The sequence below is a fragment of the Pithys albifrons genome, chromosome 13 (assembly GCF_047495875.1).
Source record: "Pithys albifrons albifrons isolate INPA30051 chromosome 13, PitAlb_v1, whole genome shotgun sequence".
In the NCBI taxonomy this organism is placed as follows: Eukaryota; Metazoa; Chordata; class Aves; order Passeriformes; family Thamnophilidae; genus Pithys; species Pithys albifrons.
In genome coordinates, this window is record NC_092470.1 from 19509774 (window position 1) to 19534780 (window position 25007).

At 51.4% G+C, this 25007-nt stretch overlaps 1 protein-coding gene across 13 annotated transcripts in view; it reads right to left on the bottom strand.

Moving 5' to 3' along the window:
* MEGF11 (multiple EGF like domains 11) overlaps positions 1–25007 on the bottom strand; it is a 274889-nt gene that overhangs the window by 4139 nt on the left and 245743 nt on the right. For 7 of the 13 annotated variants that reach the window (XM_071568006.1, XM_071568011.1, XM_071568009.1 and 4 more), the window contains 7 exons: positions 24458–24586; positions 23680–23808; positions 21152–21280; positions 20778–21011; positions 14248–14366; positions 8375–8441; positions 3907–3963 (listed from right to left, as the gene is read on the bottom strand). In XM_071568006.1, coding sequence (XP_071424107.1) covers positions 3907–3963; positions 8375–8441; positions 14248–14366; positions 20778–21011; positions 21152–21280; positions 23680–23808; positions 24458–24586 — 864 coding nt within the window. The remainder of the gene's footprint in view (positions 1–3906; positions 3964–8374; positions 8442–14247; positions 14367–20777; positions 21012–21151; positions 21281–23679; positions 23809–24457; positions 24587–25007) is intronic. The other 6 variants (XM_071568015.1, XM_071568012.1, XM_071568016.1 and 3 more) reach the window with 4 other exon arrangements.

Below are 25007 nucleotides of genomic sequence, written 5' to 3' on the forward strand. Positions count from 1 at the left end.
GTTCTGAAGGACTGCTGGCCACTAAGCAAAGAGGGCAGATGAGAAATCCTGCCCCTGTGGGTCAGTGCTGTGCTGTTTATGGAACTGGGGACATCTGAGCTGGCATAAAAATCCCAGCGGTTTTATTCAGCCCAGCCCAGCCGATTTTACCTCCCTGAGCTAAGCCCCACCTGCCCAGCCCTGCCAGGCAGGTGTGCCCAGCAGCAGCCCTGCCCTGCCCTCCCCAGCCCTGCTGGGAGGCACCATCAGACACCACTGGGGCTGCCCAGACCTGCGTGGCCTCTCCCAGGCACTGTCTTTCCCCAGAACACATTGAGACACCACCTGCCCAGGAGCTGATTCCTGCTGATGCAACAGCAGCTCTGTGGGGATCAGCCCTTTGCTCTGGATACAACACATTCCATGGAGCACCAGCACATGTTTGGGAATGTGCTGCACACCAGGGAGTCCCCAGCCCACAAGCAACACTGTGTAAGATCATGGAGAAGCAGCTGAGGTACTTTGTTATTACAGTAATTTGGTGATAATTAAGAAGTCTGGCATCAATTGGCAAATTTAGCTTCATATATTAATTTAACAAGGACAAACGTATTTATAAATTCTCAGTGCACTGTGCTGAGGGTCCTGTTTGAGCTCTGGCCTTGCTGCCTCCTCATCCTCCTCATCCTCCTCACTCTCCCCGGGCCCCACAGGGCTGAGCTCTCGTGCAGGTGGAGCTCAGCTCAACCCATGGCCTGTCCCCACAGTGCTGGGGCTCACTGGGAGCACTGGATCAGCTGGACTGCCAGAGAAACATGGGGAACATGCTCTAATTTTGAAAGTCTCTGCCTTCTGTGTTGCCTGGATACCAATCACCAGACCTTTGGAGGGTTTATTTTTGTTAGCAGGGACTGGAAATGTCCCTCCCCCAGACAGGGTTCCTCTCTTTGGCCCTGAATTTCCCCTGGCATCCTAATGACAAGCCTTGGAACCTCGTGCCCTGCTGGAGGAGCTCAGGAAAGGGGCTGTGCACAGGAAGAACGTGCTGTCCTGTTCCTTGACCCTCCTCAGGGGTGACGTGCCTGGCTGGCCACAGTCCCTATCCTGCCCAGCCCTGGCTGCTGCTCAGGGTGACACAGGAGTGGGGACAGAGCCTGGGCAAAGCCCAGATGAACCCCCAGCCCTGCATCCCTGAGATTAGTGCTTCCAGCTCCAGGGATTTTCCTGGATGTTGTGCAAAGGGTTTCCCCTTAAAATGTTCCTCCCTCAGGTCAAATTATCCCACCAGTGCATCAGCACTCATTTAAAAAAATACCTCTAAAAAATAGGAAAGGACTCAGCTGCGAGGAAAAGCTTGGAAATGGTATCTCTGAGCACACACAGAGGAAAGAAACTGCTCAGAGACCTGCACTGGAAAGCTGTGACTGTTCAGCCCATCACAGGTGCCACTGGCACTGTGCCACCCAGCCCCTTGCTGCCTGCAGGTTCCTGCTGCTGTCAGACACTGTTCAGGAGTGACCCTGCAAACCCAAACCTGTGCCTGACCCCTGGGCCTCCACTGGCTCATTCCCTGTGTCAGGTGGCACAGGGGACACCCCAGCCCTGGTGTCCTGCCCTGGCACAGCCTCCAGCCAGCCCATGGAGACCAGCCCTGGTGTCCTGCCCTGGCACAGCCTCCAGCCAGCCCACGGTGTCCTGCCCTGGCACAGCCTCCAGCCAGCCCATGGGAACCAGCCCTGGTGTCCTCAGAGGGGAAGGGGGTGTTGGGCAGGACCACCACAACCAGCTCAGCCTCAAACCACAGCCCCTCCATGCCCCTCCCGGGCTCTGAGCTGGCCCAGCAGCACCAAACACCCCTTTCCCCTGCAGGAAAAGCCTCCCCAGCTCCACCACACTGTGGGAAAAGCCAAGGGGTTTACAGTGGATGAAAGCAGATAAAACCCAAGCACCGCCTGCAGAGTCCTTCTGCTGACAGAATCCAACTGTCTGGGACTGGGAGTTCCTTTCTGACCATCTTTCAGAGGGATTTGGTGAGTCGGGGCCTGGCAGGGCAGGAATTGCTGCACACTGAGCGTTGGGCACATTCCCAGCTCCTTTGGGCAGGAGACTGTGCTGGCACTGGAGGTGCCCGAGCCCGGGAACTGCCCTGCTCATGGCACTGTGGGAGCCTCCAGCAGCCAAAGGCAGCTGCTTCTGGGAAGCCTCAGGTGCCTGCAGGTGAGTCCCCAAGCCCCCAGGTGTGCCCTGTGCCCAGCACCTGTCCCTGTCTGTGCCAGCCGTGCCCATTGGGGGCAGCTGAGCAGCACCAGGAACACCCTGGCTGTCCTGACACATTCCTGGGCCTGATTCCAACATTTATAAGGAGATAAACATGTGACAGAAATGGTTGAGATCCTAAATAACAAACGGAATAGGTAGGAACAGAAGATGTCTCAGACCTCCCTGCCCCTGCCATTCTTGTCCTCTGTACCCATTGTGTGACTGTGCCCATGGGAGCTGTGCTGAAAGCAGCTTTTAAACCTTGTAAAACACAGTAATTTAGTTTAAACTAATGGAATTAATAGTTCCACATAAAGAGAACAACTAGCTATAATGTATTCAGATTTTTCTTCTGAAAAAGAGAATCATTGGAGTGGCTGAAACCAGTGGATTGAGTATAAAGTATATATTATATATAATTTATGTACATAACCCTTTTAATATTTTAAATTTAGCTTTACTAAGAAAGAGTGGGTCATGGATTCTTGTTTTCCCTTGGTGGTTCTGTGCAGGAAGGTGATTTTTTGGCCAATATTGCATCCCTGTATTTTGAGAACAGCAGCTCCAGTGCCTGTTGGTCTCAGCCTGGCTCTGGGCTGGTCATTGCTCTGAACAGGAACGGCTTTTGGTTTCCCTGTTAGTTCAGCTGCAGGGCTGGCTCTGGGCAGCTCAGCCTGGCATGGCAGAGGGTGTTGGAGCCCAGGTGTGTGAGGGCACTGCTGTGCCCATGCCCAGCCCATGCCAGCCCCAGGACTGTGGGCACAGGCACTGTGGGAGTGACCTCAGCTGATGGAGGGACATTCCCAGGCAGGTACAGACCCTGCACTCACACCAGGGGGCTCAGCCTGCTCCCCACGGGGCACAGCCCTTGCCCCACCCTCTGGGGCACCAGGGCTGTGTACTGAGTGCCAGCCCTGCCCGGCACGAGCTGTGGGAACCACCATGCCAGTTGCTCCCGTGTCCCACTGACTGGAATGTTTGGGATGCAAACCTGGGGGACAAGGGAAATGTCACACCTTGGCTGTGCCCAGAACTTGTCTGTGAGCTCTTCTGGGCTGCCCTGGAGTCAGTGCCCTGGGAGGGGTCAGTGCCCTGGGAGGGATCAGTGCCCTGGGAGGGGTCAGTGCCCTGGGAGGAGTCAGTGCCCTGGCAGGGGCCAGTGCCCACAGGGAGGAGTCAGTGCCCAGGGAGGGGTCAGTGCCCTGGCAGGGGCCAGTGCCCACAGGGAGGGGTCAGTGCCCAGGGAGGGCTGTGCTCCATCTCTGCTCCCAGTGCCCCAGCAAAGGGCACGAGGCAGGCCCAGCTTGTTCTCCAAGGGCTCTGCTTGAGTTCAGGCTGGCCAAGAGCAGGGAAACAGCCCAGTCTGTCCTCAGCAGGTGCCACCAGATCCTTTGGTGGCCAGTGGGTCCTACAGGAGTGTCCCTGCCCAGCTCCTCCTGCCCTGCAGCTGAGCCCTCCCTTCTCTGCTGTGCTGCTGTGCCAGGCAGGCGCCCGTGGCCCTGGCAAGCCTGAATCCATGATCCCTGCCCCAGGAGTGCTGCCAGCAGGCAGCCCATGGGGGTCACTGCTCTGCCCCTCCTGTCTGTCCCACTGTCCCAGGGGCTCCTATCTCACCTTTCTGGGCCACCCTCCTCACACTGGCAGGCTCTGCAGCTCTGGATACCATACCTTTGAAGCCTTTTTCCATTATGTATGTGTTCTGACGTCTATCCATCCCACAAGCACCTGCATGAAAATGATATACAATGGAAAACAAATAAATATTTATGTAAATTGGATTGCTTTGACTGCTGAGCAGCATATATTCTTCCCTCTAAATTGTACATCAAGGCCCTCATTTAGGGAGGTTCTTAAGCACATCCTCAGCTGTGAGCACACCCTCAGCTCCAGTGGGGAGCCAGTGCCTGCCTGGAATTCTGCATGTGCTTAAGAGCTCCTGTGGAAGGGAGGCCTTCCTGCAGCAGGGCTACCAGGAACAGCCATCCATCAGGAGATCAGCAAAAATCACCTGCTGGTACATTCAGCACTGCAACACTGGGTTGGATTGGTGAAAGAAGCCTGGAACGTGTCCTTTCACAAGTTGTGTGACATCACTCAGTGACTAATTTTAGGCTTTGTTTTGTTTGTGGTTATTTCACTCACAGCTTTAGACTCTGAGGTGTTCACAATCTGCTTAAGTGACCTACTGTAAATGTGCACAGTCCAATAACTGGTGTGACAACAGTCCCTAAGAGCCCACTGTGGTCTGACAGTGCAGCACAAGGGCAGAGCTGGCAGCAACACCTTGTGCAGCTCCACAGGAACTTGGTGCTCCTCATGGAAGCAGAGACAGAAGGGGATGGGAACCCCTTCTGTTTTCACTCCTGCAGAGGACCCTCCACATCAATCCAAAGGAAAATCTAATGTAAGCCTTTAAATCTGCTTAGCTATAGACTCTGCTGTTCCTTATTGACCAGGAAAATCGATACCAATGTGGTTACTCAGAAACGTCCTTGTGGCTGATGGGATTCCCAGTGCAGGGACTGGGTTAGACTGGGCAGAGAGCCCTGCCCAGTGTGTCCCAGAGCCCCCCTGTCCTTGGGTGCCCTCTGTCTCTGCAGGAGCTGTCACAGCCACAGGCAATGCTGTCCCACTGCCTGTTCCATCACAGCTCTGCTTTTTTTGCTAAATAAGGAAAATGCCTAAATCAGACAATGGATGTGTTGCTGGCACATCAAAGACATGCCAAGCTTTGCTGTGGCTCTCAGAGCCCATTCCTGAGCACAGCCCAAGGTTGGTGGTGCCCCAATGGCTCTCTGGGGCCCTTTTGGCTAGGAGTGACCCCCAATCCACTGGAGCCCCTTCTGCTCTGTGTCCCACCACTGCCCCTGGGCCAGTGCCCAGCCTCACCCTGGCACAGAGGGCACTGGGAGCTTTGAGGAGCTCCCACACAGCAGGATTAGCTCAGGGCTGTCTTTCCCTCCTGGACTGTGCCAGGGCAGAGTCTTGAGTGAGGAGGATGGAGCTCAGTCACCCCTTGGCTGCCACCCCAAGGGTGGGGCTCCCTTTGCCAGCAGTGCTGCTGCCCAGGGCCATCCCTGGTGGGCACATGTCCTCCTGCCAGGGCTGAGCCAACCTCCAGGGGCAGGAACCCCCAGCAGTGTTTGGGCAGCTTCCCGTGGTGCCCCCAGGCTGGGGCAGGAGCATCTGCAGAGCTCCCAGCAGGGCACAGGGCAGCAAAGGGCACCCAGGCTGACCCCTGGGGAGCTGCACTACTCCCTGTAATTCTGCCTTTAGTTTTCTCTTTTATCTGCTATAATACTGTGGGTTTATGACCCATTTTTGTGTATTCACTGTGTTCCTCAGGAGGGGAAATGAATGATGGGCACATTATTTTTTAAGCTGCAGAAGGAGCTAATATGGAAAAGCCTGAGCAGGCCAGCAATGGGGCACTTGAGGAAAGTCCAGGTTTAACTCTGGAGCTGAATTATCTGCTGGGTGAAGTCAGAGGCTTGGCTGGAAATATTTCCCACACCTCTTGGCTTTGAGCAAAATGCCAAGTCAGCTGTGAATCAACCTGAGTGGCTTTGGCCCTGTGGAATAAATGCAGCTCCCAGTCCCTCACACTTCAGTCTCTGCATCCAGGACTGTGCTAAGAAAACATGACACATAAAGCCCAGCACTGCAGCCAAGGGGCACAACAACCCTCCCTGGGCTCAGGGGTGGCTCAGGGCCTCTGACCTGCCTGGGAGAGGAGCTGGAAGGGAAGCTGGCAGTGCCACTGCCCAGTGCACGCTGGATTAGAGCAAACACCAACCACAGGGCAAAGAATTCCTGCTCTCCAACTGGAGATGGAGAACAAGCCCCTCCTTGGAACAGGGCTGGGCTGCCGTGGGAGGGCAGTGACACACAGGGAGGTGACAAAGCTGCCTCTTCTTGGCACCAAAGGAGGGTCTCCAAACTGATCTCTCGAGCCATGTCCATGGGAATCACTTGTGCTCAGCCCCAGACCCAACTCCCTGCACAGATGGGATCAGGGCTCAGACAAAGCCTGACATGTGAAGCTCCCAAGCAAATGTACCAGCAGTGAAAATACAGGTCTTGTCCCTGCATTTCCCACTTGGAATGAACATGCACCTGGAAAACAGTCCTGCAAAACAGGTAAAACACCTGCAGCTGGTGAGATCCACTGGAATTAAGAAAACTCCTTGTGATTGCAGGTTTTAGAGGATGAGTGTGTGAGTTAATTTTCATGTGGATATTCCCACAACTTCCTTTGCCCCAACTGTAATTCATATTTAGGACAATTTCTAACACGCCTACAGATGACTCTGTGAGCCTGAGGCTGCTCAGCTGGTTGGTCCCATCCTGTGGGGTCACTGCCACAGCTGGAGGGGACCAGGAGAGCTGAGGGGTTTCCATCCATTCCAAACTTCTCTTCATTCCTCTTCCCTTTCCCTCCAAGTTCTCTGCCCACCTCTTGCTCACACTTCTCTCCAGGACACTTCTCAGGTCCCAGCAGAGGAGCTCTGAGTTGCCCAAGACTATTTTAACTGTTTTAATGAATCCAGCCCTGCCCAAAGCTTGGCTGCTCCTCCAAACCATGAGCTGGGGCATCTGTGCCATAAACCCGAGGCTGGTGGTGGATGGGAAGGTGCAACACGTCCTGAGCTGTGGCACTTCCACCACGATGCAGTGGAAGGGCAGGACCCTGTGGGACCTCACTGGGCCTCACTAATATTCCATGTTCACAATTCAGAATTGGAGGTTTTCACTTCTCTCCTGAAGTTTGCACAGGTGGAACCTGTGGGTTTTGTAATACCAAGAAATGAAAATATTTTACAGTTTCATGTAAAAATGGCTCTGATCTGAGCAAGGACTCAACATTATGAAAGTCAGCATGAGCAGGCATTAATCTGGTACTGAAAAGGAAGGAAAAAGATCATTTTCATCAATTAGTGTGAAAAAGGAAAGAAAAAGATACCCTGGATGCAAAATGCCATGGGAAAACTGGGAATGTTGCTGGAGACCCCTTAGCTAAAGTATTTATCACTGCTCACTGCAGAGGCTTTTGGCATTGCTTGTGCTGGTAAAATAAAATGCATGAATGCAGGACAGATGTGGCACACAGGGAGCTCAGGACACAGCAAGATAAACACAAAGAAAGCAAAAATGGGCAAAAAAAGCGCAGCAAAATGGTAAAAATAAAATGAACTTGCTTTGAGGGGGGTTTGGAAAGGGTGACCCCCCTCCCTGTCATGTCCAGATAAACACACAGCAGTTCTGCAGGTTGTTTACAGGAGAAACACTGATGGTTTTAGTGAATGATGAAGAGTTTGGCACTGGGGCTGGGCAGGTTTGTGATTTTCCTGATGCAGGGAAGGCTCTCCCTGCGGAGCCAGGGCTGGCCTGGGGGCACGAGGGGATGGCCCTGCTGCCTGTGCCCCTTCCTTTGCCACGTGAGCTCTGACACAGCTGCCCTTAAACACCCCAAAATGCCCCTTAATGCTGCACTTGCCTCCCCACAGCATATTTTCAGTGAGATATCAGTAATCCCAGTAAAGAAAAGGGCAAATCCTTCTGCCACTGAGAAGCCAAACTGCAAGTGCTCAGACAGCAAAACAAACAGCTGGGGAGGATTTGAGCTGAGCTGCTCAAAACCCTGTTAAAACTTAAGCCAGGGAGAGTAAACTCAGACCAGGCAATGAAACTTCCCTCTTGGCTTGGCTGCACTGGCTCAGTATTGCCTGGGAACTGGGCATGGTGTGATTTACTGGGAGCTCCACACTCCTCCAGCAGCCCAGAGTTCAGGGCTGAGCTTTATCAGGCATGAAAGAAAAGAAAAAAAGTCCCAAATTGGAACTCTGAATGTCCTCAATCCTTAGAAAAACATTTTTGGAGTAGATAATAGTGATTCAAGCCAGTAACCTTGGAAGGGGAGAATGGAATGAATATTGACTCTGCTTTTCTAGTCTGTGGTTTGTGGTAAAGGAAACAATTCTCAATTCTCCATCTTTCACTCCTGGCAATTCTGTTGGTGAAATAAAGACAACACCAATATTCATCCTTACTGTTAATGCCTTTATGAAAGGCTGATTTGGGTTTGGAATTGCTCTAAAGGCTACTGAGGTGATTAAAGTGTTTAAAAATTACTGACCTAGTTCATTCAGAAAGCTGTAGGGTCTCCAGTCTGCAGTTTCTCTGTCAAGGGTTTTGTTACTGAGCTGTTCAAAAAGTATGATAATGAGTTAATGCTGGAAGAAACAGGCAGTGCCCACCCCAGACTAAGCCCAGGGACCAAGAGGGGAGAGGAACGTTCCCTTGGCCTCACATTTCATCCTTTATCTCTGGCAGTTGCTCACCAGCATTAGGGCAAATCACAAAGGGAAGGCACCCAGCGAGCGATGGGCACAGCCATGCTGGGACACACGGGGTGCCCGGGGGGCCTGCGGGCAGGGGGCACATGCTGCAGCAATGATGGACATGGATGGCCCCAACCCACCTACCCAGCATGCAGGCAGGGCTGTGTGGCACTGAGGGCAGGGGCTGAGCCATCCGTGTGCCCAGGGAAAGGAGACAACGACAGGAGTTCTCTCAATTCAAGGAAAATACCCCTGGCACCGGAGCAGCACCACGCCCTGTGCAGACCTGCCAGGGCTGCCCCAGACACTGCTGCTGCTGCAAAAACACCCCTCCAGCGTGCCAGCTGGACCCTCTGAGCACCTGGGAAAGGCTGCTGGGCACTGCCCACCCGTGCCAACCTGCTCTGGACTCCTCTGCCCCCTGCCCAAGCCTCACTGCAGCAAGAGAGTGCTCAAACACAACACGGTGCCAGCCACGGGATGGGCATTCTGGAGACCTGGGGGGAGTCACTGGGGCATCTCTGTGGGCAGGGAAGGAGAGGGGCTGCAGTTTGGGGGCACAGACTCCTCCAGCCTGGGGCTCCACTCTGCAAAGCCCTGCAGTGGTGATCAGCTGAGTCCCAGCAGGGACAGTCTGGGAACTGCTGTACTTGCTAAAGCTGCTGAGTTCTCCTCCTTGACACTCTCCCCTTGAAAGCCACACCTGCTGGAAGGCAGCTGGTCCTGAGGAAGTGTCAACCCAAGGGCAAAGCCCAACCCTGTTTCTGAAAAGTTAAAGTCAGGAGCCATCCCTGCTCTCCTGTGTCTGCTTCAGGGTGGGAATCCTCCTGCTTCCAGGGTGGGAATCCTCCTGCCTCTGTTCAGAGTGCTCAGCTCTGCTATTTTACTGTGTTTACAAGAAAGTGCTTAACAAAAGGAGGCTAAAATTGAAAGAAAATTTTCAAAACTACCATAACATTTCCTTTTTGCCAATCTCTCATTAATTTTTGCTTAGCATGTTCAGAGCAATCCCTGCCCAGCTGCAGGGGCTGATCTCCAACCCAGTTCCTGATCTCCAACCCAACTGCTGATCTGCAACCCAAATGCTGATTTTTCACCCAACTGCTGATCTCCAACTCAGTTCCTGGTCTCCAACTCAGCTGTTGATCTCCAATCTAAATGCTGATTTCCAGCCCTAATCCTGATTTCCAGCCCAACTGCTGATTCCAGCCCAGCTGCACCACTCAGAGAACATTCATTAAAGTCTTGGGGCTTCTATTAAAAGCTGTGGGTTTGCAGGGTTTATAAATCAGCTCACAAACCTAAAATTTGGCATGAAGAGCTACGGGCTAGAATTGATTTTTTTTAATGAAATGATTTGGGGACATTTCTAAGTTTTTCTGAATGCAGCAATTAGGAAGAAATGTGATTATAGCTGTCTCTTTGTGCCACTATCATTTCTTAACACACTATAATTTGTTAACTTTTTTTCTTTTTTTTTAAGACAGAAAATACTTCAATTTTTAGTGTGAAGCAAAATTGCTTTTCTGAAGGAAGAAATCCTTCATACTAAACTCCTCCATTAAAATTCCTAGCTGGTAATTTTAGCAATTTGGTTAAAACTGCCTCCTCTCTGGCAACTTTTGCTTTAAGCCCAACGAGACTCCAGCATGAGCAGATCCAAGCCATTATCTGCCTGCATAGATGGCAGTGCCCACCTGATCCCCACCAGCCATTTGTCAATGCCCAGGGTTTTTGAGTCCATGGTGACTGGGCAAAGAAGTGCTGGCAGCAGCTCCATCATCCCTTGATTCTCCAGGAGGACAATCGATAAGGGCTTTGCCATTCATTTCCCTGACTCCTGGCTCCAGATTTCCAAGGCTCCAGCCAGTGCTGCTCAGTTTTCCTGCCCATCCTGAACGCTCTGCAGCCACTCTGCATGTGCATCTTCCTTTTTCCTGGGCAGATTTTAGTCCAAGCTGCTTTGTTGATGCTTTCTGTGGCTGAATTCCTTTTTATGAGCTGGGTGACATCCACTCAGACCATTTCCAGTGACCTCCGTTTTGCAGTTTCTAATTTTATGTGAACTCTCTGGTAGAATTTAGAACTTCCTTTAATAGATGTGAAACTGCTGGCTTTAAAAATTCAGGCCATCTAATAGCAATTGATTTTTATGATGTCTGCAGAAAGCAGCAACACCTGGCCTGGAGCTGCAATGCTGGGAGGGGTGAGGGGGGAATTATGAGCTTTGCAAAAGCTCAAGGTGAGAATCCTCCATTTGCTTGTGCCCAGAGCAGCAGCCCCTGCTTCACACAGAGGATTCCTCCCAAACTTTGCAGGGCTCAGTAAAAGTGAGATATATCCCTGTTTTAATGCACAATTCAAAGCTCAAGTACAGAGCTGAGGGTGGTTCTGCCAAATGTCCTCTGAGCAAAACAGGTCCTGAAATCTGGTCTTCAGCTCAGTGAGAGCTCTGAAGGGAAGCCATAGTGATGGAGGGAGGTGATTATCTCTGTTTATCTGCTTTGCAAAGTTTTGGTGCAGTAATTCTGTGGCACAATCTCACTTGATTTCATGTCTGATACTCCTTGGCAATTGGCAGCATCATCATTAGTTTCTGCTGCACAGGTTGTAAGAAAAAAGGCCAAACCTACTTGTAGGAGCAAAGGTCAAGTTTGGGCTTCACTTAAACTGACAGTGAAATGTCTCTTCACTTCAGCAGGGCCAGCATTTCACTCAAGTTGACTTGGCAAACTCGCCCACATGTGAGGAGCAGTTCCCTGGGCAAGGTGCTGGGAGGTGAAATCTTGCACTGGGAGCCTCAGAGATGCAGCTCCATTCCCTTGGCCCTTGCACAGAGACCAAGCCTGGCCCAACAAGCTCCTGCTGGCAGCTGGAACAGGCTCTGGGGCCGCAGGACTGGAAGGGCTTTGATCAGAGTCCCTGAGTCCTTTCAGTGCAAACACCCAGCCACATAATCCCTCAGATAGCTGATCAAGCTCCATTTTAGCAGTAATCAGATTGCTTTGTCCCATTAGTCTTCCTGGGAAGCCATTCCAGCATCTCACTGCTGTGATGTTCGAAATCTCATTTCCAGCCTCGATGCATCTGTGGCCAGTTCCCCCTCATTTGTTCTGGTGCCAGCACTGCCCCCTCAGTCACAGCTCCCTCCCTGCCCTGTTTACCTGCCTGCAGGCAGAGATGGCAATCGAGCTCCCCCTCAGCATTCCCTGTGCCACAGAAAGGCAGCCAAGCCTTTTTCAGTCTCCTCTCTGTGCTCCCTCCTCTCCTCCCACTTGTTTTCCTCTGCCTGTGTGCCAGGTTGGGCTCTGCTGGCACAACCACCTGCCCTGGGCATTTAATGCCTCCACTCGTTTCTGCCTCTCAGCAACTTCAGTGATGTGTGGGGTCCTGAGCTGGGGGCAGATGTCTGTCTGTCTGTCTGGCAGAGGGAAACAAGCAGGTGGGACACCTTCCCCTGCTCCTGGGAGGGTGTGGGCAGCTTGGCACTGCTCCTGTCCTGAGCAGAGGGACCCACCTCCCAAACTGGGATCCTCAGAGCTGGGCCCTTCAGCTCCTGCCCTCAGCCATCCTCAGCCACCCCCTTGCCCAGGGAGTGCCCCTGAGCCCCCTGAGGGCAGCACTGAACAGCCCCAGCGTGGGCAGCTGTGCTGGCAGCCCTGGAGCCAGAGATCCTGGGGCTGGGGCAGGGCAGGGACAGCAGGAGGGAAAACAGGAACAACCTGGGGAGAGCTGAGGGAGAAAAGGGAATAGGACAGGGGATATGAGAAAACAAAGATACTGGAGTGGAGAGAACCCCAAGGGAAGAGGAGAGAAAAGGCAAAATAAGACAGAGGACAAGAGGGGCAGGGGGAGCAGAGCAGAGAACGCCCTGCCCAGACCGGAGCGGGGCTGCATTTCCCGTGTCCTGCCTTTGCCCTTGGCCCAAGCAGTGCCTGAGAACAGGGAGAGAGGAATGGCTGCAGCCCATGGCCCCAAGGCAGGATCTCCTTGGAGCACAGGCAGGATAGCCCAGCCAGGGCTCTGGCTCAGCACTGCAGAGACTCCTCTGCCGTTTCTGGCTCTGCATCTGTGCTGGTTCCTCTGCGACCCCAGCGGGCACCACCAAGGAATGAACCCTCCAAGTACAACCTGTGCTCATTTCTCTGCACAAAGTGGGAATGGCACCAGGCAAGCTGCTTTGGCAAGGAACTCCTTAAGGCAGCCAGAGAGGCTTTCTGTGCTCCTCTGTCTCACTTGGCTGCAGAGCTCAGGCACACAAAGTGTGTTTTTGGCCACCTCAGCTCTTTGGTACTGCAAAGTGCTCCCCTTAATGAGTGAGGTGCTGGGAGAGCTAAAGGAAGTATCAGGCCATATATTGAGATAAATGCCCTGAAAATACCAGACCCATTGGTTCTTCTTTCAGTGACTTTCAGGACAACCTGCTGACTGACTCTGGGTAGCCAGTGCTGCACAGGGGAGCAGCTTCCAGACTCATCCCAGAGCATCACTCGGGGCTTAAACCTCTCCAGCAGCTCCATCTTTGCAGCAGTTCTGGGAGAAGGTGGCCCTGCAGCCTGGGAGTCCAGGATGGGTGCTGGCTTTGACCTTTCCTGAATTCATTTCAATTCCTGCAGCAGGATTAGTGGTCCAGATGGACACTCATCCCAAATTTGACATTATGAGCGTTTGCACTTCCAATTTGGGGAGCAAAATGCAGGATGCAAAGGGACCATCTACATCAGGAAACATATTTACACATCTGCCCAAACATTTCTCTGAGAAACCTCTGGAGCCAGCCTTTCTATTACATTTTAATGAGATTTTCTTTTAATAACTAAGGAATGACTTCCAGGAGCACATGTAGAGATATTTTTGCCTGTCTTGTTCAATACTGTCTTTTTTGCATTAATCTTGTTCCTGTGGCTTTCCAGTCAGCAGTGACATTTGGATTAAGGTGACAGAGCCTGCCAGTACCATCAGTTTCAAAGCTGACAACTTGATGAAACCACCTGCATTTCCTTTTTCTCCCTCTGCTTTGTCCCACCTTGGCTTATTAAGGCTCCAAAGGAGAGCTGTGTTACCATTTGCCATGTCTGAACCTGCTGCTGGAGTGGTGAGTGCACTCAGTGTTGTCCAGGAATGAGCTGAGGGAGTAACAGCAACATGCCCTAAGGAAGGTACTCCTGGATTTGTGAGGAATACAGGTGGGACAGCTCTGCTGGAGAGCCAGGGCTGACAGCAGAGCTCCCAGAATGGCCCTGGCTGAGTCAGGACACTGCTCAAAGCCCCCCAGGTCCCCTCCTGCTTGTCTGTGCCAGCAGGGAATTTGTGTCTGCTGGGCTGGCAAACAATGGAACAGCAAAGTGACATTACTGACCTGCTGCTTCACTCCTTTACTTGTGTTCCATTCCTGGATAATCACATTTATCTGGTGATTTATCTCTTCTGAGAAGCAAGAACACCTCAGAGCTGCTGACATCAACAAGCCTTGCTGACCCAGACAAGCCTGGGCTGAGACTCCAGTGACATTCCCAGGGAGGGGAAAGCCAACCTTTCCCTGTCTGGGGTGTCAGGAACGGTCCCCTGGAGTTCTAAGTCTGGCAGACAGCAGGATCCAACAGGCAGTGCTGGGGCTGGTTTCCTTGAACTGATAAGAACATTGCCACAGGGGGTGGGGAATATCTACCTTCCTGGAGCTGTTTCCATCCAGATTACTGGGGAAGAAGCGGGAGGTCACCCCACATGAGAGAGTGTGGTAGCTGGGGTTGGAAAAGCAGTGTGCACTGCTGCTACCTTGAGATACATCTGGGGAGAAAACAGGTCATCACAAAACACTCTGGAAGCCAAAACAGTCCTTAAGAAACTCAACACAGGGTAGAGACAATCGAGGTGAGAAATCTCTGTTAGAGCTCTGGGTGTTGTGAAACATCTGCATGTACAGTCTGTCCTGAATTATGGTGTGCAGCTCTTGACTATGAGCATTACATATAAGAGAAAAAAAGCAAAATATTTCATTAATACAGCATTATCTTTTTGAAGATGTTAAAAACCCCATTCCTGACAGTCCAGCTGCTTTGCAGGTGAGGGAGGGAATGCAAAACTTGGGAAAAGCCTGGGCTGCAACACCTAAACCTTGTATCAGCTGCTGAGCAGAACAGCCTCTAGTTCTGAAGCAAATGAAACCTTTCTGTTACCAAACCAGCAGCACAGTTAGAAATCAAGGGGCTGCAGCCCTACCAAGGAGTCCAAAACATTTTACACGTTGTACAAAGGCTCATTAAAACAAAGCTGGAGCCCTGCAAGGCAAATCTGGGCAGTTACACTGTGATGCTCACAGACATTTTATCTATTTCCTCAGTTTAACTTAAAAACACATTTTCCAAGAAAGACATCATATTTATCCTGGCAGTTCTAATGGAAACATCAATCCCAATCTGGTTCCAGCTGCATAACAAATTGATAAATATTTCAAAGTACCATCAGAAGAAGGGTTGGAAAATTGAAACTGGAGCAGCATCATTAAAACAACAAAGCCCTGTAAGAAGCAAATGAAGGGGTTTTAATAAACCACAGGCTCGAACTGCAGGCAGAGAAGTTGGTTATGGGGAACAGCTTCATGGGGGAAGGGTAAGGAAGTGCTGTTTGAACCCATCCCCACCTGGCTGGCACTGAGGGGTTCCCTCTGCCCTCTGCCTTCCTCTGCACATGCACTTTGCTCTGCTGACACCTTGTGGAGATCCAGACCGAGCTGAATTTCCCCGTTTCAGAGCAGGGGCTGTCCCTGCAGGGTGGTGTCTCTCACACCGGTGTCAGAGCAGGGGCTGTGCCTGCAGGGTGGGGTATCTCACCCTGTGTCAGAGCAGGGGCTGTGCCTGCAGGGTGGGGTATCTCACCCTGTGTCAGAGCAGGGGCTGTGCCTGCAGGGTGGGGTATCTCACCCTGTGTCAGAGCAGGGGCTGTGCCTGCAGGGTGGGGTATCTCACCCTGTGTCAGAGCAGGGGCTGTCCCTGCAGGGCGGTGTCTCACACCCTGTTTGGGAGCAGGGGCTGTCCCTGCAGGGTGGGGTATCTCACCCTGTGTCAGAGCAGGGGCTGTGCCTGCAGGGCGGTGTCTCACACCCTGTTTGGGAGCAGGGGCTGTGTCTGCAGGGTGGGGTATCTCACTCAGGGGGATGTTTGGGGCCAGCTCTGTTCCGTGGGGTGCAGAGCCCTGGAGCCTGAGTTCTTGTCCAGGGTTGTAGCTCCTGAGCAGAGCAGGATGTGATTCCAGAGCCAAAGTCTCTGCACTGAGCTCCCTCCTGCCACGGCTCTGCCACGCCCAGCTCCAGCTCTGGGGTATTTGCAATCAAATACCCACAAAACACGTGTCCCTTGGGGTGTGCCAGCGAGACTGGGGCTGCCAGGGGGGCTGGAACCCCACCTGGTGTTGGTGTGCCCACCACAAACACAGCCAGAGCTGCCCACACAGCCCTGAGCCTGCTCAGGAGGGCTTGGCATGGGATTGCTCCTCACCCTCCTCACAGCCTGTGCTCCCAGGTAAGTGTGGACATCAGGAAACACTTGGAAAGGCACACTCTGCTCTGCAGGTGTGTTGGTGGCTGAGCCACAGCAACCCTGCCCTTCCCACCCCTCTCCACTCAGCTGAGGGCAGGGACCAGGTGGCACCTCACCAGTTCACCCATGCTTTATCTGGCCGTGGTTTGTTCCCTGCCCCCAAAAGGAGCTGAAATAAAACCCTCCCAGCCTGCCCACAGTGCTGAGTGAGTGACCCTGAGCTCGTCCCCACCAGCACAGCCTCCTCCTTCCCCACCCTGTGCTCAGAATTCCTCCTCACAGTTCCATTTGGTCGATACTTAAGTACCCACCAGGCTGATTTACCTCGATAGCACAGTCCATTTTCTACACATTTATTCGTGAAGCTCTTGTAACTGCTGGCTGCAAATATTCAATCAAATTCAAATCTAATGCTGTCCTGCTTAAAAAAAAAAAAGGAACAACAAAAAACCCCCACAAGCCACAAAAAAGCCTCTCCTCACAAAGGTGAGAATTTTACTCTGCTCTGAACCATAAGGGAATACTTACATGCTTAAAATAAAGGGAATAATTTAAATTAAAACCAGAAGAGCCCCGAGGTGATGTTAATATTACCACGGGGAGATCAGACCTGTGAAGGGACACAGGATGGCCGAGTCTTGCTGTGAGCCCCTCAAGGCTGGGGCTGCTCCAGAGAAGACCCACGAGGTCTGGATGGAGGTTCATGCCCTGACAGGCTGAGCTCCTGCCCCAAACCCCAGCTGTGGGTGGCACAGGGAGCAGTGGTGCCCACCCTGCAGGGCACTGCTGTGGGCACAGGGCCAGCCACAGGAAAGGGAATAAGTGAGCACTGCAGCAAAACCAACCCCAGAGTGTCCAGCTGCCAAAGGGAGCTGCTTTCTGGTTCTCTGTGGGTTCTCTCTGCCCACACAGTGCCAGGGGGTGGCTGCAGACCCCAGGCAGGAGGGGTCACTGTGCCACTTCCCACCACACACCAGTGCAGGGCATTTCTTGTCCAGGCTTCAGGATCCACAGGGCTTCATTTTTATCCAGCTTTGCTGAGCTCTTGGCTCTCAGCACAGGATCCACCCACACCAGAGAGTTTGGCAAGACCTTGGTAGGACCTCAAACGTCACTCCAGGCCATACTCAAATCTTTGTGAAAGTCCTGATAAGAAATCTGCTGTTCTCCAGCACTGCCACACAGTTTTCCTTCTGTGCCCACCTCCTCGAACTGAACAACCCACACTTTGAAACCTTTTCTGGATGCAATGAACTGTTTTCCTGCTGGGGAGCACCATTTTGATCTCCAGCTTTTTTGGGCCAGTCTGCTCTCAGATCCATGTGCTGTGGATAAGCTCTCCCAGCATGGGTGGCTTTCCCTTGCTCTGGCTGCTGGGCTGAGTGTGTGTGTTGCTGCCACATCCTTCATCCTCAATGCAGAGAGTCCCAGGGCTGCCCAAGGGTTTTATAATCTCTCTTACACATATGCAGGGATTATCAGCCTCAGAAAAGCTGAGGACACAAAGACCAAAAACATCCTCCAGAAAAAAATCAATGTGCTGGAAGAAATTGCTGCCTCCAGGAGTTTGGGATCTGTGCATGTGATTCTGTCCTGCAACAACACCAGCAGTACCCAAATGGGAGCAAACTGGCAAAGGAACAGCTGGTGATTCAGGAGAGCCACAATGGCACAGCCCACAGAGAGCTGGGTCCTGCAGCCATGCAGGTGGAACTCCTGCCAAAGTACAGGAGTTTACACGGGATTATATTCGTTGGACAAGAGCATCTGCAGAGTATTCTGCCCTTAATCCACACACAAACTTCAGGAGAAGGTTGGAACCCATTTCCTCTGTGCAGCGCTGCTCCTGTCCTTCAGCACCCTCTGAACACACCCCTGCACCACTCAGACATGTGTTCTCTTGCCATCCAGATAGTCCTTAGCTCAGAATCCACCACCCCATTTTCTGCTGAGGAAGATGCACACCAGGACCTTGTCCTGTCTCTCTGCTCTCTGGGAGTGGAGCAGCACTGGTAAGGCCCAGGCTGGGATGGTCACTGGGATGGTCAGGTAGAAGGTCCCTCAGCAGGAGAATGTACTGGAAGACACTGAGAATTTGGCAGGGAGTTTTCAGAAGCTCTTGTCTAGAACTTGAAGATGCCCTTCTAAAACAGAGACCAAAACTTGAAACAATGCTGATACCTGCAGGCAATTGGTAATGAGATGAAGATGGAGCAGTGTGTGTGTAACTTCTCAGTCTTCTCTGCAAGCTCAGATGGCAGAGCTTTCCAAGGAGGAGCAGAAAGAAAATTGTTCTTGTGGCCTCCAGAAAGAGAGGGTTGACCCCACCCAAGTGATAAAATATCTATTGCTACAAGTACTGCACAAAGAAAGAAGACAAGACCAGTCTCTGCATCCCAACACTGAGATGAACAGGAAAGAACCATTATCCAGTTTCCATCTGGAGAAGGCCAAGGAACACCCCTGACCTGGTGCTGTTTGGGGTGTGAGGAGCTTCAGGGCTGTTACAAACTGAGCTGGCACAGAGCAGCAATGCCACAAGGCCACAATTAAACTCACTGCCATTGCCCAGGGGCCACAGGAGACCCCATGGTCAATGCAGATGAGGTGTGTGATCCCACAGATATTTATGGTGCATCCAGGAATTCAGCCATCCCTAAAACATTTCTTTTCCCTCATGGAGTTAAGGCTCATGTGGCCTCAGCAGCTCTGGGATAGGTGGCTGCACCTGAGAGGAATATGAAGAACATCTTACAGGACAAGTCAATGCCCACAAAGACAAAACCTACAAAGATTGTCCTGGGCCACCAACATCTTCAAACATCATGGCTTATCTCCATGGATGAGGAGGAAAATCATCTCTCTATGTTAACCTTCCAGGATGAGGGAATCCCTTCCCAGGAGAAGCCTTTCTTCAGACTTCTTGCAGAGTGAGGCTGGGACACCAGGCCCACTGGGAAGTCTCCATTCACAGGAAAATATGGAGAAAGAACAACAGAGGTGTTTCTGTTCCCCTGTCTGAGAGGAGCTGCTCAGTAACTCCACTCATGAGCTCCCACCAGTGTTTCTCCCCTCACTCTGAGGGTCTGAGCTGTGGCTCTGGAGAACACTGGGCTGGTGCCACACACATTAACTGGGGAAGCACAGGGATAAAGGAGGTGGAGCAGGTTTGTACACGGATGGACAAGGGGCCAGTGGGATAGAAATGGATCCCTGCAAAGCTCAGGGCATTTTTCCATGCCAGGGGCTGTGATCTGCTCTCTGGGAACCCAGAGCCTCACTGCTGGGCAGAGGAGTTGTCTTTCCATGCATGTTCATGCTCTGGCTCCTCAAATGATGTTGAAATGACAGATTTCAGGCCAAGTTGTGCTGGCAATTCCTCAAGGCTCAGATGAGCCCTCTCTGTCAACACTTCCACTCATGGGCAGCTTAAGCAAGAGCCAGCAGAGCTAAGATTCAAACACAAGAAGGAATGGGAGGAAATCCAAGGATGACTTTCCCCCCATCTTGTAGCTGTCAGAAGGAGGAATGTTCTAGTGCAGAGCTGAGTGGTCAGATATGAACTTATCAATGGTGTTCAGGAGAGAGTCCCTGAGGTGGGACATCCCAGTGCAGGAGAAGGTGTCCCTGACACCAGGACTGAAGTGCCACAGGAGATCTGTGAGTAAGTTCCAGGTGGAGCCAGGCATTGCCATCATTGAATTGATGGGAGAGTCTCCTTCCAGGTGCACCCTGGGCAGGAATTCCAGCAGGAAACTTCCAGCCACATCAGCCAGGACAGCACAGGAGCCCAAGGGCCTTGTGCACCTGCTCTGGGGAGCAGGGAGGAAAGGGCAGTGCAGGCCCAGGGAGGCAGAGCTGCTGGGCCACCTCTGCCTCTGCCAGGGGCTTGTGGGCACTGGGACTCACAGTTTCAGCCACTTAAAGGGAAGAGAAGAAGTCAGAGAGCAGCAAATCCTGAGAAGATCCCCACTAGAGGCAGCAAGGAAACCAAAACAAAGTAAACACATCTCCCACCTGACATCCTCTCTGATATTGGCCAGAGGAGAAAGTGTTAGAAAGGAGATCACTTCCTCCAAAACTTGCCAATCTGCCAAGAAAAGCTGTTCTCCACAGCAGCAGACAGAAATGAGAAGGAAAGCTTTGACCCTAAAGAGCTTCCCCTTCCTCCCTCCTGCTTTCCCCAGCTCCTGGGAAGAGAATCCACACCAGCTGTTCAGGTGACAGGGACAGGTCTGCACACAGCACAGAGTGACAACCAAAGGACACCTCAGATCACAAACTGCAGCACAGCCAAGCCCCAAACCCTGTGATTGACCCCATCAATCCCATTCCTCATGCAGAAAAAGGCTCCTCAAGGTTTCACCAAGGGAAGCCTCCTCTGCACTGCCACAGGAATGCAGGTGATTTAAACCCCACACAGCACATCCCTTGCCTGGGTATGTCCTGTGCTGTGCTAAGCAAACTTCCACATTTAAATCAGTTGGAAGTTATATTTGCTTTCCTGACCCTGTTATGTGTTTAAAGACCACAGTATTCAGGAGAAGGACAAAGTGTCGTTATTTTTGAGGCTCAGTAACACATGTTACACATCCCAGAAACTCGTATTTCCCCAACACACAGGAGCACAAGTCTATATTTGATTAACAAAAAAGACCCTTACCAGAAAGTGAGTAATCTGTATTAGTCATCCTCATGGCTGGGGTGTAAGATACACTTGGCATGTCATGGCCCTTCTCCTTCTGTTTCCGTCGATACCACACAAACAGTGCCAGCAAGACCATAATAATTAGAAGGAGAATAATAATTCCAATGATTGCTCCCACTGAGTGCCTCTCTGATCCAAGAGCAGGGCTAATTTTAGTATAGGGGTTTAATTCTTCCATCATAAGAGCCGCTGTTAAAAGCAATTCATAACACACCGTAAATCCAACCGTGCATTGCATTTGGGAAACACTGTTTTTTAAAGCAAAGTACAGCATTGGAGAGGGAGAGAGAGAGGAGGAGAGAGGGGGTTCCAGCCAGAGCTCACTGTACCTTGGTCACAGCGGATCCCCTTGAAGCCTGGGCTGCAGTAGCAGGTTCCTGTGACGTGGTCACACGTGGCATTGTTCATGCACTCACACAGCTGTTTGCAGCCGTAACCAAACGTCCCTGGGGAGCACTCTGGGAACCAAAGAAAAGCGTTGGAAAGGATTCCTGCCCTTGTCAGGAATGGGGGCAATGGGAAATTCAGCAGAAAGGGCTCCCTGGTTTCAAGGTCTCTAAGATAACACCCTCATGTAAGATGATTATTATTATTTTAAAGCAGAAGATAAATGTAGTTCATGTACAACTTTCTGGAAAAGTCACACAAGACTTCCCAAGGATGAAATCAGGAGTGGGTACAAAGGCTTCAGAGCTTTGAAATACATTATAAATGTTCAGAATTTAGCAGAGTATGAGCTCAGAAGCTGCAGACAACATCCTGACAGAGCTCAGCATTCTCCATCAATCTACATTTTTTTTTCATGGGGTAGTTGCAAAGGAAAGTTTTAATGAACCTTCCTATGAACCCAATAGATTTTAACCAAACAAATCCCACGTGCTTTCCTACTCATCCCTACGAGTGCCAGGAGGTGAATAGAACATTGTAGGTGGAATTACAGAATGGAGCATCTGAAGGGTTTGATTTGCTCTGTTTCTGTACCAGGACTCCTAACACAGGAGGAATTTCCACCCTGTCTTTGTATTTCTATCAAAGACAAAATGATTGAATGTCCAGCTGAGAAATTTATTCATACAATTACCACGATGGGCTATTACAATAAATCTGGAGGCAGCTGCCTTTACCTCTGCAGGCACTATTCAATAATAAATTGGAAGAAACAATGTCTGTCACATCCCACTTACTTCTTCCATGGAGAAGAAGCACTGCTGAAAGCACTCACACTGGAACTATAGAATATATCTTGTTTAAGGTGTGACTCCCTGTGTGCCACTGCAAATGCTTTGCACAGCATGAGACACCTCCCTGACATCAATCTCTAAGTAGCTTCTAGTAGCCAAAATTTAATATTTAGCACTGAACTGTAGCCAGTATCTGTATAATGATTTCCAATGTGTATTAAAGTTGTATCTTTTTCTTAAATCTGCTGGTCTTCGAATAAGGAAAAAAAAATTACCACTAATGCTCATTCTGCTGGTAAACTGTAGCCCAGTTAAAATGAATAAAGCCTAAATTTTGGGACTGCACCACAGAAACGATGCCTGCAATTAGGCATTTCATCTGCAATGCAGTGTGACTGCCCATTCAGCAGGATCTGGGGAAGGAAGGAGTCTTAATGAAGAGATTCTTTTAGATTAAACAGTAGAAACACAAACAAATAAATACATTGTTGTTCGGATAGAAAAGAAAGCCTCAGGCTTTTTACAGAGGTCAAATTAAAAAGTAGTTTCTTGTATAAAATCTGCTATTAGGCAGTTTTGCTGTGGGACTTTTCAGCTTCCTATGCTGCTGATGGCTGCAGTCAGGGTGTCCCCAAATGCCCAGGGAGTTGGGCACTCCCAGAGTCACAGTGGTGCCAAAACAACCCTCCCAGGAGCACAGGGTTGGTCCTGAGACATTCCCTCTGCTCAATCCAAGGCTGTGCAAGGAGGTGTTTCTGCATTAAGTTACAAGTACAAATACTTTCACAAAGGTCCACGGGGTGAGCTCCAGCTAGAGCCTTCCCTGGCAAACCTAGCAGGAATGTTGCTGCCCCAGAAAGGGAAGGGAATCTGTGGAATTAATGCCTGGGTAAGGCGAGATGGATTTCAAGCTGCATTTAGAACCTGAGTAAGAGTGTGAGGATTTTCCTGTGATTTACTATAGTGGACAAACAAGTAATTATTCAGCTACGGCACCTCCAGTTGCCACTACCCCCACTCCTTGCTCTCTAAAGAAGCCATTTGGCACAGCCTGCTAAATGTGCCAGTGGGACATGGACAGCAGTGCCAGCAGGACATGCCAGGCCCCAGTGAGGTGACTGGAGCTCACTGTTAGACACGTGCTCAGGCCCTTCCCAAAACAGCAAACAACTTTGTCTCCTTGATCTGCTCTCACTGTGAAGATGAGTCTTGTTTGCTCCACATCTATAGCACAAGTTATGCAGGAAAGCCCCAGTATTCCTTGGAAGGCAGAGAGCAGAAAGGACTTAGTCTTTTTAACCCTCTGTCTTCCTTTGTGCTTGAGGAACTGCTGCTGCTGCTCCCAACAGCTTTAGCAAGGCATGATGCAGCTTTGAAGCTGGTTTTGTGTTAATCAGGTCCAAGTTTTTTTGGGAAGGCTCCAACCAGGCAGCACTGAGTGCAGTGCCTTCCTTCCTCTCACCTAACTTCAGTCTGGCAATGACAAGGCCCACGTGGCAGAGGACTCACTGCATTCCTTCCTGCTTAGACTGCCCCGTGTTCCACAGACACCTCCTCCCTGTGGGTCACACACAGGAGGTGCCTGGGTCCCCGTCCTGCTGATAGAACACCTCATTTTCGAGCTCTGGCACAGCCTCCCTGCAGAGCCAGAAGGCTGAGCTCCTGCTGGTACTTACTCTGCTCACACTGCTTGCCTGTGAAGCCCGTCCTGCACGTGCACTGCCCCGTGATGTGGTCGCAGTCGGCCCCGTTCTGGCACTGGCACACATTGGCACAGTTTTTTCCATAGAAAGCAGCTGGGCAACCTTTCAGGAACCAGGAGAAGGAGAGACTAAGAAATGAGCTGAGACCCAAACCCAAATGCGTTATCAGCACAAAATGTGTGGGCCTATAAACCTATGGATTTTCAGCCTCTGTGTATTTAATAACATTTATTTGATGGTCTAAATGCAGAGACACTATGACAGCCAATTTTCTTCAAGTAATGTTTCTCATCTCTTACAGAATTGCCTCTTAAGTGTTCCAGAAGAATGAAAACTTGACCCATCTACACAAACTACATTTTCAAGAAGTGAAAGAAGATGCTAAACAGAAACTCTCTGAAACACCAGAGATCAATCAATTACTTGCAAGTCAAAGAGCCTTCTCAAGAGGCTCACCAGAATTGGATCTCCTCCTGCACAGTGCTGGCAATTTGGAAGTAGGATGAGACACCTCATTTTGCTAAATCAGACCACATATACAGGGGCAGGGACATCCACTGAGCAAATTCTGACAAGGCAGCAATAACCTCAACGATTTGCCCCTCCTTTAAAGGCATAAAGCCGTTCCCTTGGGGGCGGTGTGAGGTTATCCCGGGAAGGAGCAGGCGGATTTGCAGGGCAGGCTGCAGTTCTCGGCAGCGACACGAGGCAGCAGCACACGCTTTGGCACTGCCCGGCCCCCAAGGCTTACGCTGGGTGCAGTAGAGCCCCGTCCAGCCGTGGGTGCAGCTGCACTGCCCGTCCTGAGCGCTGCACTGCGCTCCGTTGTGGCAGTTGCACGAGTGGAAGCAATCGGGGCCCCAGAACCCGGCGGGACAGGCTGCGGGAATAAGAGACATTCGTCAGCGACAGAAAACGAGCAGTGACAGGGATGCGGAGCAGCGACCGTGAAGGGAGGACCTGAGAGACTCCAGCGGGGGCACGGCAGTCACTGCCTATCCCAGAGCAGTCCCGGGCTATCCCAGGGCAGTCACTGCCTATCCCAGCACAGTCCCGGGCTATCCCAGGGCAGTCACTGCCTATCCCAGAGCAGTCACTGCCTATCCCAGAGCAGTCACTGCCTATCCCAGCACAGTCCCGGGCTATCCCAGGGCAGTCACTGCCTATCCCAGCACAGTCCCGGGCTATCCCAGGGCAGTCACTGCCTATCCCAGGGCAGTCACTGGCTATCCCAGGGCAGTCCTGGGCTATCCCAGGACAGTCACTGGCCATTCCAACACAGTCACTGGCTCTTCCAGGAC